The sequence below is a fragment of the Anomaloglossus baeobatrachus genome, chromosome 5 (assembly GCF_048569485.1).
Source record: "Anomaloglossus baeobatrachus isolate aAnoBae1 chromosome 5, aAnoBae1.hap1, whole genome shotgun sequence".
In the NCBI taxonomy this organism is placed as follows: Eukaryota; Metazoa; Chordata; class Amphibia; order Anura; family Aromobatidae; genus Anomaloglossus; species Anomaloglossus baeobatrachus.
The window spans coordinates 495850200-495863700 of record NC_134357.1 but is presented as its reverse complement, the minus strand read 5'-3'; the positions used below and the strand labels follow the sequence as shown (position 1 = coordinate 495863700).

The following is a 13501-nucleotide window of genomic DNA, read 5'->3' as shown; positions in this document are numbered from 1 at the left end:
GATTATCCCAGCATGGTACTCACCGCCAGGCACGTAACCACACGCTTAAGCTGACCCAGCTGACATTCGGTGGGACGCATTTTCCTGTTCGGTAGATCCAACTCCCAAACTCGCAGGGTCCCGCTGTGAACAGACGGAGAGGTCAGACGCCATTACTTTCCGACAGGTAAAGCAAAAGTATAAAGTGTTTATTTATTGTGTGACTGATCCATAGCTGCAAATATCAACCAAAGGGGTTTACAGACTTTATTTTCTTCAATTATTAGTCCTACATAGGTACAAATTAAGGTTTTGGACTGTTTACATACATTACTTATATAATCCTGTATTATACCCCAGAGCTGCACTCACTATTCTGCTGGTGCAGTCACTGTATACATACATTACATTATTTATCCTGTAATGATCCTGAGTTACACCCTGTATTATACTGCAGAGCTGCACTCACTATTCTGCTGGTGCAGTCACTGTGTACATACATAGTGGGGTACCACAGGGGTCAGTATTGGGACCGCTTCTTTTCAACATATTTATAAATGACCTTGTTGGGGGCATGCGGAGTAGAATTTCAATATTTGCAGATGATACTAAACTCTGCAGGGTAATCAATACAGAGGAGGATAATTTTATATTACAGGGAGATTTATGTAAATTGGAGGATTGGGCTGAGAAGTGGCAATTGAAGTTTAATGTAGATAAATGTAAGGTCATGCACTTGGGTAGAGGAAATAACATTTATGATTATGTACTTAATTGTAGAACACTGGGTAAAACAGGCACAGAAAAAGACTTGGGTGTATGGGTGGATGGTAAACTTCACTTTAGTGGACAGTGTCAGGCAGCTGCTGCCAGGGCTAATAAAATAATGGGATGTATTAAAAGAGGTATAAGTGTTCATGAAAAAAATATAGTTCTACCTCTGTACAAGTCACTAGTGCGACCGCACTTAGAATACTGTGTACAATTCTGGTCACCGATATATAAGAAGGACATAGCTGAACTGGAGAGGGTGCAGAGACGAGCGACCAAGATTATTAGAGGAATGGGTGGGCTGCAATACCAAGACAGGTTATTAAACTTGGGGTTATTTAGTTTGGAAAAACGAAGGCTTAGGGGGGATCTAATCACAATGTATAAATATATGAGGGGACAGTACAGAGACCTTTCCAAAGATCTTTTTACACCTAGGCCTGCGACTGGAACACGGGGGCATCCGCTACGTCTTGAGGAAAGAAGGTTTAATCATAATCACAGACGAGGATTCTTTACTGTACGAGCAGTGAGACTATGGAACTCTCTGCCGCATGATGTTGTAATGAGTGATTCACTACTAACATTTAAGCAGAGCCTGGATGCCTTTCTTGAAAAATTTAATATTACCAGTTATGTATATTAGATTTTATGACAGGGTATTGATCCAGGGAACTAGTCTGATTGCCGGATGTGGACGAAGGAAGGAATTTTTTCCCCATTGGAACTTGTTTGCCACATTGGGTTTTTTTTTGCCTTCCTCTGGATCAACATGTTAGGCTACGGGTTGAACTAGATGGACTTAGAGTCTCCCTTCAACCTTAAAAACTATGATACTATGATACTATGATACATTACATTACTTATCCTGTACTGATCCTGAGTTACCTCCTGTATTATACTGCAGAGCTGCACTCACTATTCTGCTGGTGCAGTCACTGTGTACATACATTACATTACTTATCCTGTACTGATCCTGAGTTACAGCCTGTATTATACTCCACAGCTGCACTCACTAATCTGCTGGTGCAGTCACTGTGTACATACATTACATTACTTATCCTGTACTGATCCTGAGTTACAGCCTGTATTATACTCCAGAGCTGCACTCACTATTCTGCTGGTGGAGTCACTGTGTATATACATTACATTACTTATCCTGTATTATACTCTAGAGCTGCACTCACTATTCTGCTGGTGCAGTCACTGTGTACATACATTACATTACTTATCCTGTACTGATCCTGAGTTACAGCCTGTATTATACTCCACAGCTGCACTCACTAATCTGCTGGTGCAGTCACTGTGTACATACATTACATTACTTATCCTGTACTGATCCTGAGTTACAGCCTGTATTATACTCCAGAGCTGCACTCACTATTCTGCTGGTGGAGTCACTGTGTATATACATTACATTACTTATCCTGTATTATACTCTAGAGCTGCACTCACTATTCTGCTGGTGCAGTCACTGTGTACATACATTACATTACTTATCCTGTACTGATCCTGAGTTACAGCCTGTATTATACTCCACAGCTGCACTCACTAATCTGCTGGTGCAGTCACTGTGTACATACATTACGTTACTTATCCTGTACTGATCCTGAGTTACCTCCTGTATTATACTCCACAGCTGCACTCACTAATCTGCTGGTGCAGTCACTGTGTACATACATTACGTTACTTATCCTGTACTGATCCTGAGTTACCTCCTGTATTATACTCCAGAGCTGCACTCACTATTCTGCTGGTGCAGTCACTGTGTACATACATTACATTACTTGTCCTGTACTGATCCTGAGTTACATCCTGTATTATACTCCAGAGCTGCACTCACTATTCTGCTGGTGCAATCACTGTGTACTTACATTACTTATCCTGTACTATGCAGGACTTACTTTCCTCCCGTTATGAACATGTCATCGCTGTTGTGGATGAAGGTTACAGTCAGGGCATGTCCGGCGCTGAGGGAAGAGGCCGGGCTGCCACATATGGCTTCTCTGGTTGCCACGTTCCACAGGACGACACTATAATACCGAAAACCACAGGTGGAAAGATGAGAATCTAGAGGAAGATCAGGGACAGCAGCACGAGACAGTGGCCGCAGACCCCATCATCGTCATCGTTGGCTTCATTACCTGCCGTCGTCCTGCCCTCCCAGAGACACCAGGTATTGGTCGTTCGGTGAGAAGGCCAGAGCTTCCACCTTGACTTTGTGTAGACTGAGCTTCCCACAGGCCTCTCTCTTAGCATAGTCCCAAAGAAAAATATCCGCCTATAAAGAAACATGTTAAAATTCTAGAGCTGCATTCATAATTCTGTAGGCTGCAGAGCTGAAATCTCTCAGCACCTCTTCCGTGTTCAGGCACTTTATAATTTGCAATACTGGAAGTGTAGGTAAGATATAAGAGCTCATGTAAGCTGTTACAGGGACAAGTTTACTGTTTCCAGTTAGCAGAATTGTGAATGCAGCTCTGGAGCACAATCCAGGCTGTATTATAGACTCAGTACAGTTAGGTCATAGAGACTTCAGCATTTCTCACCTTGAATCCCATGTAGGTGACTTGTCCTGACGCCAGGTATTTGCCGGACTTGGAGACGGCCACGCAGGACACGTTGTTGGTGTGACCGTGGAGGAAGTGCTGTTTATGTTTATTCAGGCTCTGGATGATGACCGTGCACCCCAACGGGTAAATGAGGTGGTCTCTGTCCGGGTGGCTGATGAGCCCAGAGGGCACGTGCCCTGAAAGAGAAGGGAACTAGGTGGCACCAGACTCCTCAAGTGTCATATTCACCAGGGGTAACGAAACTATCACTGACTGGTGCCGGGCAGCGAGGATCTATGAGGCCGTGAGTGAGAGGATAGAAGGAAAACCGGGCAAATGAAAGGAACCGAGCGACTACAAGAGCCACATCGTGACGTCAAGGAGGTCAGAGCATCGCCAAAACAGCAGGTCTTGTGGGGTGTTCCCGGTATACGGCAGGTCTTGTGGGGTGTTCCCGGTATACGGCAGGTCTTGTGGGGTGTTCCCTGTATACGGCAGGTCTTGTGGGGTGTTCCCTGTATACGGCAGGTCTTGTGGGGTGTTTCCTGTATACGGCAGGTCTTGTGGGGTGTTCCCTGTATACGGCAGGTCTTGTGGGGTGTTCCCTGTATACGGCAGGTCTTGTGGGGTGTTTTTCTTGTATACGGCAGGTCTTGTGGGGTGTTCCCGGTATATGGCAGGTCTTGTGGGGTGTTCCCGGTATATGGCAGGTCTTGTGGGGTGTTCCCGGTATATGGCAGGTCTTGTGGGGTGTTCCCAGTATATGGCAGGTCTTGTGGGGTGTTCCCTGTATACGGCAGATCTTGTGGGGTGTTCCCTGTATACGGCAGGTCTTGTGGGGTGTTCCCGGTATACGGCAGGTCTTGTGGGGTGTTCCCGGTATATGGCAGGTCTTGTGGGGTGTTCCCGGTATACGGCAGGTCTTGTGGGGTGTTCCCGGTATATGGCAAGTCTTGTGGGGTGTTCCCGGTATATGGCAGGTCTTGTGGGGTGTTCCCGGTATATGGCAGGTCTTGTGGGGTGTTCCCGGTATACCGCAGGTCTTGCGGGGTGTTCCCGGTATATGGCAGGTCTTGTGGGGTGTTCCCGGTATATGGCAGGTCTTGTGGGGTGTTCCCGGTATACCGCAGGTCTTGTGGGGTGTATCCGGTATATGGCAGGTCTTGTGGGGTGTTCCCGGTATACCGCAGGTCTTGTGGGGTGTATCCAGTATACGGCAGGTCTTGTGGGGTGTATCCGGTATATGGCAGGTCTTGTGAGGTGTTCCCGGTATACCGCAGGTCTTGTGGGGTGTATCCAGTATACGGCAGGTCTTGTGGGGTGTATCCGGTATATGGCAGGTCTTGTGGGGTGTTTCCGGTATATGGCAGGTCTTGTGGGGTGTTCCTGGTATATGGCAAGTCTTGTGGGGTGTTCCCAGTATATGGCAGGTCTTGTGGGGTGTTCCCGGTATACGGCAGGTCTTGTGGGGTGTTTCCAGTATATGGCAGGTCTGATGGGGTGTTCCCGGTATATGCAGGGCCGTATTTACCATTAGGCACCCGTGGTCCGGTGCCTAGGGCGGCAGATTGTGAGGGGCGGCACCTTCTGGCAGCAAAAAAAAAAAAAAAAAAAAAAAAAAATTTTTTTTTTTGGCCGCCGAGCACAGGGAGCTGATTGACCCCGGAACTGCCGGCGCCTGCACTTCCGGGGTCACAGGCACGCGCCAATCAGCTCCTTCCTCTGTGCTGCGTCCACTGCTGTGTGGACGTCACATGCAGAGCTCACAGCAGGACGCCGCGGAGGACGCCGTGATGGAAGCCGGTGTCAGAAGAGGATACTCACGTGAGCCAGGAAGATCCGCCGCCTGCACTGGAGCAGGTAAGTGGATTCATAAGGAGCGTGGGAGTGTCTCTAATGCAGACCGGAGATCTGCGCATGCGGGGGGGGGGGGGGAGGCAGCAAAGGCTGATACTGGAGGGAGGCAGAGGCCGAGACTGGGGGGAGGCTGGAGGGAGGCAGAAGCTGAGACTGGGGGGAGGCTGGAGGGAGGCAGAGGCAGAGACTGAGGGGAGGCTGGAGGGAGGCAGAGGCTGAGACTGGGGGGAGGCTGGAGGGAGGCAGAGGCTGAGACTGGGGGAGGCTGGAGGGAGGCAGAGGCTGAGACTGGAGAGAGGCAGAGGCTGAGACTGGGGGAGGCTGGAGGGAGGCAGAGGCAGAGACTGGGGGGAGGCTGGAGGGAGGCCGAGGCTGAGACTGGGGGGAGGCTGGAGGGAGGCCGAGGCTGAGACTGGAGAGAGGCAGAGGTTGAGACTGGGGGGAGGCTGGAGGGAGGCAGAGGCTGAGACTGGAGGGAGGCTGGAGGGAGGCAGAGGCAGAGACTGGGAGGAGGCTGGAGGGAGGCAGAGGCAGAGACTGGGAGGAGGCTGGAGGAAGGCAGAGACTGGGGGGAGGCTGGAGGGAGGCAGAGGCTGAGACTGGGGGGAGGCTGGAGGGAGGCAGAGGCTGAGACTGGGGGAGGCTGGAGGGAGGCAGAGGCAGAGACTGGGGGGAGGCTGGAGGGAGGCCGAGGCTGAGACTGGGGGGAGGCTGGAGGGAGGCCGAGGCTGAGACTGGAGAGAGGCAGAGGTTGAGACTGGGGGGAGGCTGGAGGGAGGCAGAGGCTGAGACTGTGGGGAGGCTGGAGGGAGGCAGAGGCTGAGACTGGGGGAGGCTGGAGGGAGGCAGATGCAGAGACTGGGAGGAGGCTGGAGGAAGGCAGAGACTGGGGGGAGGCTGGAGGGAGGCAGAGGCTGAGACTGGGGGGAGGCTGGAGGGAGGCAGAGGCAGAGACTGGGGGGAGGCTGGAGGGAGCCAGAGGCAGAGACTGGGGGGAGGCTGGAGGGAGGCAGAGGCAGAGACTGGGGGGAGGCTAGAGGGAGGCAGAGGCTGAGACTGGGGGGAGGCTGGAGGGAGGCAGAGGCTGAGACTGGGGGGAGGCTGGAGGGAGGCAGAGGCAGAGACTGGGGGAGGCTGGAGGGAGGCAGAGGCAGAGACTGGGGGGAGGCTGGAGGGAGGCAGAGGCAGAGACTGGGGGGAGGCTGGAGGAAAAGCAGAGGCAGAGACTGGGGGGAGGCTGGAGGGAGGCAGAGGCTGAGACTGGGGGGAGGCTGGAGGGAGGCAGAGGCTGAGACTGGAGGGAGGCAGAGGCTGAGACTGAAGGGAGGCCGAGGCTGAGACTGGAGGGAGGCAGAGGCTGAGACTGGGGGAGGCTGGAGGGAGGCAGAGGCTGAGACTGGGGGGAGGCTGGAGGGAGGCAGAGGCTGAGACTGGATGGAGGCAGAGGCTGAGACTGGGGGGAAGCTGGAGGGAGGCCGAGGCTGAGACTGGAGGGAGGCAGAGGCTGAGACTGGGGGAGGCTGGAGGGAGGCAGAGGCAGAGACTGGGGGGAGGCTGGAGGGAGGCAGAGGCAGAGACTGGGGGAGGCTGGAGGGAGGCAGAGGCTGAGACTGGGGGAGGCTGGAGGGAGGCCGAGGCTGAGACTGGAGAGAGGCAGAGGCTGAGACTGGGGGAGGCTGGAGGGAGGCAGAGGCAGAGACTGGGAGGAGGCTGGAGGGAGGCCGAGGCTGAGACTGGGGGGAGGCTGGAGGGAGGCCGAGGCTGAGACTGGAGAGAGGCAGAGGCTGAGACTGGGGGGAGGCTGGAGGGAGGCAGAGGCTGAGACTGGAGGGAGGCAGAGGCTGAGACTGTGGGGAGGCTGGATCGAGGTAGAGGCTGAGACTGGGGGAGGCTGGAGGGAGGCAGAGGCAGAGACTGGGGGGAGGCTGGAGGGAGGCAGAGACTGGGGGGAGGCTGGAGGGAGGCAGAGGCTGAGACTGGAGGGAGGCTGGAGGGAGGCAGAGGCAGAGACTGGGGGGAGGCTGGAGGGAGGCAGAGGCAGAGACTGGGGGGAGGCTGGAGGGAGGCAGAGGCAGAGACTGGGGGGAGGCTAGAGGGAGGCAGAGGCTGAGACTGGGGGGAGGCTGGAGGGAGGCAGAGGCTGAGACTGGGGGAGGCTGGAGGGAGGCAGAGGCAGAGACTGGGGGAGGCTGGAGGGAGGCAGAGGCAGAGACTGGGGGAAGGCTGTAGGGAGGCAGAGGCAGAGACTGGGGGGAGGCTGGAGGGAGGCAAAGGCGGAGACTGGGGGGAGGCTGGAGGGAGGCAGAGGCAGAGACTGGGGGAGGCTGGAGGGAGGCAGAGACTGGGGGAGGTTGGAGGGAGGCAGAGACTAGGGGGAGGCTGGAGGGAGGCAGAGGCAGAGACTGGGGGGAGGCTGGAGGGAGGCAAAGGCTGAGACTGGGGGGAGGCTGGAGAGAGGCAGAGGCTGAGACTGGGGGGAGGCTGGAGGGAGGCAGAGACTGTGGGGAGGCTGGAGGGAGGCAGAGGCAGAGACTGGGGGGAGGCTGGAGGGAGGCAGAGGCAGAGACTGGGGGGAGGCTGGAGGGAGGCAGAGGCAGAGACTGGGGGGAGGCTGGAGGGAGGCAGAGGCAGAGACTGGGGGGAGGCTGGAGGGAGGCAGAGGCAGAGACTGGGGGGAGGCTGGAGGGAGGCAGAGGAAGAGACTGGGGGGAGGCTGGAGGGAGGCTGAGACTGGGGGGAGGCTGGAGGGAGGCAGAAGCTGAGACTGGAGGGAGGCTGAGACTGGGGGGAGGCTGGAGGGAGACTGAGGCTGAGACTGGGGGGAGGCTGGAGGGAGGCTGAGGCGGAGACTGGGGCAGGCTGAGGCTGGGGGGAGGCAAAGGTTGAGACTGGGGGAGAGAGGCTGATGCTGGGGGAGTGGGAGAGAGGGGCTAATGCTAGAGACAGAGGACAAGGGATGAGGGATAGTGCAATGACAAAATCGATTGGGTGGGGGGAGTGTAAGGACTCAGAATAAGAGGGGGCAGCATTGGGAGCTCATTGTGAAGAAGGGGCAGCATGTGTGGGATCAGTATGGAGTGGAGCAATGTAGGGGAGTCAATATCAAGAGTGGGGTAGTGTGTGTAGGGGGGGTCTCAGCATAAGCATTAGTGTAGTGGTCTTAGCATGAGTGGGGCAACATGAAGGTCTCATTATGGAAAAGAGGAAGGCAACATTAGGAGCTCATGGAGAGGGACAGCATGCATGGGACATTGTGAGAAGGGGGCAGCATGCATGGGACATTGTGAGGAGGGGGCAGCATGCATGGGACATTGTGAGAAGGGGGCAGCATGCATGGGACACTGAGGAGGGGGCAGCATGCATGGGACACTGTGAGGAGGGGGCAGCATGCATGGGACATTGTGAGGAGGGAGCAGCATGCATGGGACATTGTGACGAGGGAGCAGCATGCATGGGACATTGTGAGGAGGGGGCAGCATGCATGGGACATTGTGATGAGGGAGCAGCATGCATGGGATATTGTGACGAGGGAGCAGCATGCATGGGACATTGTGAGGAGGGAGCAGCATGCATGGGACATTGTGAGGCGGGAGCAGCATGCATGAGACATTGTGAGGAGGGAGCAGCATGCATGAGATATTGTGAGGAGGGGGCAGCATGCATGGGACATTGTGAGGAGGGAGCAGCATGCATGAGACATTGTGAGGAGGGGGCAGCATACATGAGATATTGTGAGGAGGGGGCAGCATGCATGAGATATTGTGAGGAGGGGGCAGCATGCATGGGACACTGTGAGGAGGGGGCAGCATGCATGAGACATTGTGAGGAGGGGGCAGCATGCATGAGATATTGTGAGGAGGGGGCAGCATGCATGGGACATTGTGAGGAGGGAGCAGCATGCATGGGACATTGTGACGAGGGAGCAGCATGCATGGGACATTGTGAGGAGGGGGCAGCATGCATGGGACATTGTGATGAGGGGGCAGCATGCATGGGACATTGTGAGGAGGGGGCAGCATGCATGGGACACTGTGAGGAGGGAGCAGCATGCATGGGACATTGTGAGGAGGGAGCACCATGCATGGGACATTGTGAGGCGGGAGCAGCATGCATGAGACATTGTGAGGAGGGAGCACCATGCATGGGACATTGTGAGGCGGGAGCAGCATGCATGAGACATTGTGAGGAGGGAGCAGCATGCATGAGACATTGTGAGGAGGGAGCAGCATGCATGCGACATTGTGAGGAGGGAGCAGCATGCATGCGACATTGTGAGGAGGGAGCAGCATGCATGGTACATTGTGACGAGGGAGCAGCATGCATGGGACATTGTGAGGAGGGAGCAGCATGCATGGGACATTGTGAGGAGGGAGCAGCATGCATGGGACATTGTGAGGAGGGGGCAGCATGCATGGGACACTGTGAGGAGGGGGCAGCATGCATGGGACATTGTGAGGAGGGAGCAGCATGCATGGGACATTGTGAGGAGGGGGCAGCATGCATGGGACATTGTGATGAGAGGGCTTCATGCATGGGACATTGTGAGGAGGGGGCAGCACCCATGGGACATTGTCCTCACATCATGCTGCTCCCTCCTCACAATGTACAGATCATATTTCATAATCGAGGAAGGTGTGGTGCATATACAGTAGTTTATAAGGGAGGGCAGAGTGGTGTTTATTAGGGGCAGTGTCACAGTCACAGTATATAAGTGGGGACGGTGTGGTGGGAATATTTTATACTCATGCTATGTTTTGATGTGCCTGTGGTGATTCCCATTGGGGGGGTTAGTTTCTTATTGATACTTTTTAAAGTGTGCTACAGAGTAGATCTGCCTTAAACAGATGTCGTGTGCGAAAACTCAGTTTTACGTTGTCACTAAGGGGCGCGACCACTTAAAGTGCCTAGGGCAGCATGAAGGCAAAATACAGCCCTGGGTATATGGCAGGGCTTGTGGGGTGTTCCCGGTATATGGCAGGTCTTGTGGGGTGTATCCAGTATACCGCAGGTCTTGTGTGGTGTATCCGGTATATGGCAGGTCTTGTGGGGTGTTTCCGGTATACGGCAGGTCTTGTGGGGTGTTCCCGGTATACGGCAGGTCTTGTGGGGTGTTCCCGGTATATGGCAAGTCTTGTGGGGTGTTCCCGGTATATGGCAGGTCTTGTGGGGTGTTCCCGGTATATGGCAGGTCTTGTGGGGTGTTCCCGGTATACCGCAGGTCTTGTGGGGTGTTCCCGGTATATGGCAGGTCTTGTGGGGTGTTCCCGGTATATGGCAGGTCTTGTGGGGTGTTCCCGGTATACCGCAGGTCTTGTGGGGTGTATCCGGTATATGGCAGGTCTTGTGGGGTGTTCCCGGTATACCGCAGGTCTTGTGGGGTGTATCCAGTATACGGCAGGTCTTGTGGGGTGTATCTGGTATATGGCAGGTCTTGTGGGGTGTTTCCGGTATATGGCAGGTCTTGTGGGGTGTTCCCGGTATATGGCAGGTCTTGTGGGGTGTTCCCGGTATATGGCAGGTCTTGTGGGGTGTTCCCGGTATACCGCAGGTCTTGTGGGGTGTTCCCGGTATATGGCAGGTCTTGTGGGGTGTTCCCGGTATATGGCAGGTCTTGTGGGGTGTTCCCGGTATACCTCAGGTCTTGTGGGGTGTATCCGGTATATGGCAGGTCTTGTGGGGTGTTCCCGGTATACCGCAGGTCTTGTGGGGTGTATCCAGTATACGGCAGGTCTTGTGGGGTGTATCTGGTATATGGCAGGTCTTGTGGGGTGTTCCCGGTATACGGCAGGTCTTGTGGGGTGTTTCCAGTATATGGCAGGTCTGGTGGGGTGTATCCAGTATACGGCAGGTCTGGTGGGGTGTATCCAGTATACGGCAGGTCTTGTGGGGTGTTCCGGTATACGGCAGGTCTTGTGGGGTATTCCCGGTATATGGCAGGTCTTGTGGGGTGTTTCCAGTATATGGCAGGTCTGGTAGGGTATATCCAGTATACGGCAGGTCTGGTGAGGTGTTCCGGTATACGGCAGGTCTTGTGGGGTGTATCCGGTATATGGCAGGTCTGGTGGGGTGTATCCGGTATATGGCAGGTCTGGTGGGGTGTATCCGGTATATGGCAGGTCTTGTGGGGTGTTCCCGGTATATGGCTGGTCTTGTGGGGTGTTACCAGTATACGGCAGGTCTGGTGGGGTGTATCCAGTATACGGCAGGTCTGGTGAGGTGTTCCCAGTACGCGGCAAGACTATACGCTAAACTGTTAATATACAGTAGGTACTGCTGACTATAACAGATATACCAGATCACACAGAACATCACTCTTATGCACTCAGTGCTCCTGTTTGTCATTTACAATAAAGTTGCAATTGTACAATATCCGCAGCCTTATATCCTGTGTTCTCCCTCCCCCATAGACCAGACACGTCTTATCCTACCATTCAATCCGATGACTGCCGCCAGCTCCAGCTGCATTCCGTCCTCCTGGATCGGGGACGCCATGTTCCCCCCTCGTTACTTCGTATAAAAGTTTCAGAGAGCTTCCTCCCGTCTCCTAGCGACGGTCTCACGTTATGTTGTACCCGTTGTCACGGATACGACGCACGGAGCATGCGCAGCGTTCCTTTTGAGGTATTTGCCAGGTTTATGCGCAGGGACTGCAAAGCGAACTTTGCGCCTGCGCAGTGAATGAATGCATGTCTGCCACCACGCATGCGCAGTTGTAGGCGGCTAAATTCACCTCAGACGTGATAAAATTAAAAATGTCACCGATTGTAATGAGATTTGAGTTTATTTGTGCTCGGACTAAAGAGCATAAAATGGATTCACAATCCACTACTCCTAGCAAAAGCTTCACACGTAACATTTGTGACAAAAAAACATTTTCATAGAAAAAGTTACACAAAACATAGTAAATGCATAATGAAAATAAAATCGCTATTCTGGAAATTCTGACTAAAATTTTTTGGACAAAAACAATTTTTTTTTCATTTTTATCACTTTAACCCCATAACTTTTCATTTCTCCATCCACTGTAGTACAAGGGTTTTTTTTTTTCCCACGGGACGTTATAATTTTTAAAGATACCATTCATTTTACCATATAATGTATGGGGATGAAAACTGGGGAAAAAAAATTCCAACTGGGATGAGAAATGGTGAAAAAAAATAAATCAGTCGTGTTTTTTTAGTTTTGTTTCTTATGGTGTTCAGTGCAGTATAAAAATACCTGAAAAATAGGATTCTTTAGGTCCGTACGATTACAGCGACACCAAATTTGTAAAGGTTTTTATTTTATTTGAGTGGTGGAAACAAAAAATATCAGAAGTTTTTAACATAGAAATTCTGGTTTTGTCGCCATTTTCCGCGACCTGAAACATTTGATTTTTTTGTCTCCAGAGACGGCTCGTTTATAGACTCTTGATCTGACCATCTTATTGATACCAGTTTAGAGATTTATTTTTTTATTTTTTAAATTTTTTTATTACCAGTTTAGATATTTTAATCGCTTCTTATTGTAGTTTTTTAGTCAGCGACCGACTAAATCTGCAGGTCTGGTATTTTGATTTTTTTTCCTTTATATACCATAAGGGCTAAGTAATATTTTGATAGATCGGAGTTATACGGACATGGTCATACCAAATATGTGTAATTTTTAAATTGTTTATATTTTTCAGAAAGGAAAAGAGGGATGATTAACATATTTTATACTTAATTTTGTATTTTTAGTAACCTTTTTTTTACTTTTTGCTTTATTTTTTAGTTCCCCTTGGGGATTTGAACCTCACATTGTAAGAGGAACCATTGGTTCTGTGCAGCCCCGTTACCTTCAGGTCGGCTCAGGGTCTTCAGGGACTTCACGTGCTGACGGTCTTCTTGCCACAGGTTAGTCAGGTTAACTTCAATGGGAATCGTGACGCCACTCTCGGTAATTGCGGTCAGGGGGTGACCGCCACTGCAGTTTAAAGAGCTTCTGGGGCTGATGGTAAATGCAGTCTGGTGTTATGGCCTCCCGAGAGTGAGGCTGGCCCCAGGGCCAAGTGTAAGTGTGTAGTACCACTGGTCGCAGAAGAACTCACACACAGGCAGCAATGTCTTTCAGGGTTTTTACTCACTTCCAGATGGTAGGGGTGAGTCAACCCGGGCGATGCTATGGTGGACCAGGTGGAACCAGGTATTCCTCAGGCTGATCCAGGGGTGACTGCTGACTCGCCTTCCTAGCCCTTCTTGTTTTGAAGTGACCCCGACTTGGAGTGCTCCGGGATCACCCAGGGAAGTCGCAACTGCTGTTCTCCCCTTTCTGGCCTGTTTTCTGGCAGCGTGGACCAAGTAGAGATGGCTTCTTGCCCTGTC

The 13501-nt window shown here is 52.7% G+C and overlaps 1 protein-coding gene across 1 annotated transcript in view; it reads right to left on the bottom strand.

Annotated features, from left to right (window-relative positions):
* The window catches only part of CFAP52 (cilia and flagella associated protein 52), a 32549-nt gene extending 20739 nt beyond the window's left edge, over positions 1–11810 (bottom strand). Inside the window, exons 1-5 of the mRNA XM_075347948.1 lie at positions 11588–11810; positions 3300–3499; positions 2895–3031; positions 2655–2783; positions 24–123 (exon numbers count right to left, since the gene is read on the bottom strand). Coding sequence (XP_075204063.1) covers positions 24–123; positions 2655–2783; positions 2895–3031; positions 3300–3499; positions 11588–11651 — 630 coding nt within the window. The 5' untranslated portion in view covers positions 11652–11810. The remainder of the gene's footprint in view (positions 1–23; positions 124–2654; positions 2784–2894; positions 3032–3299; positions 3500–11587) is intronic.
* Between the last annotated feature and the right edge of the window lie 1691 nt (positions 11811–13501).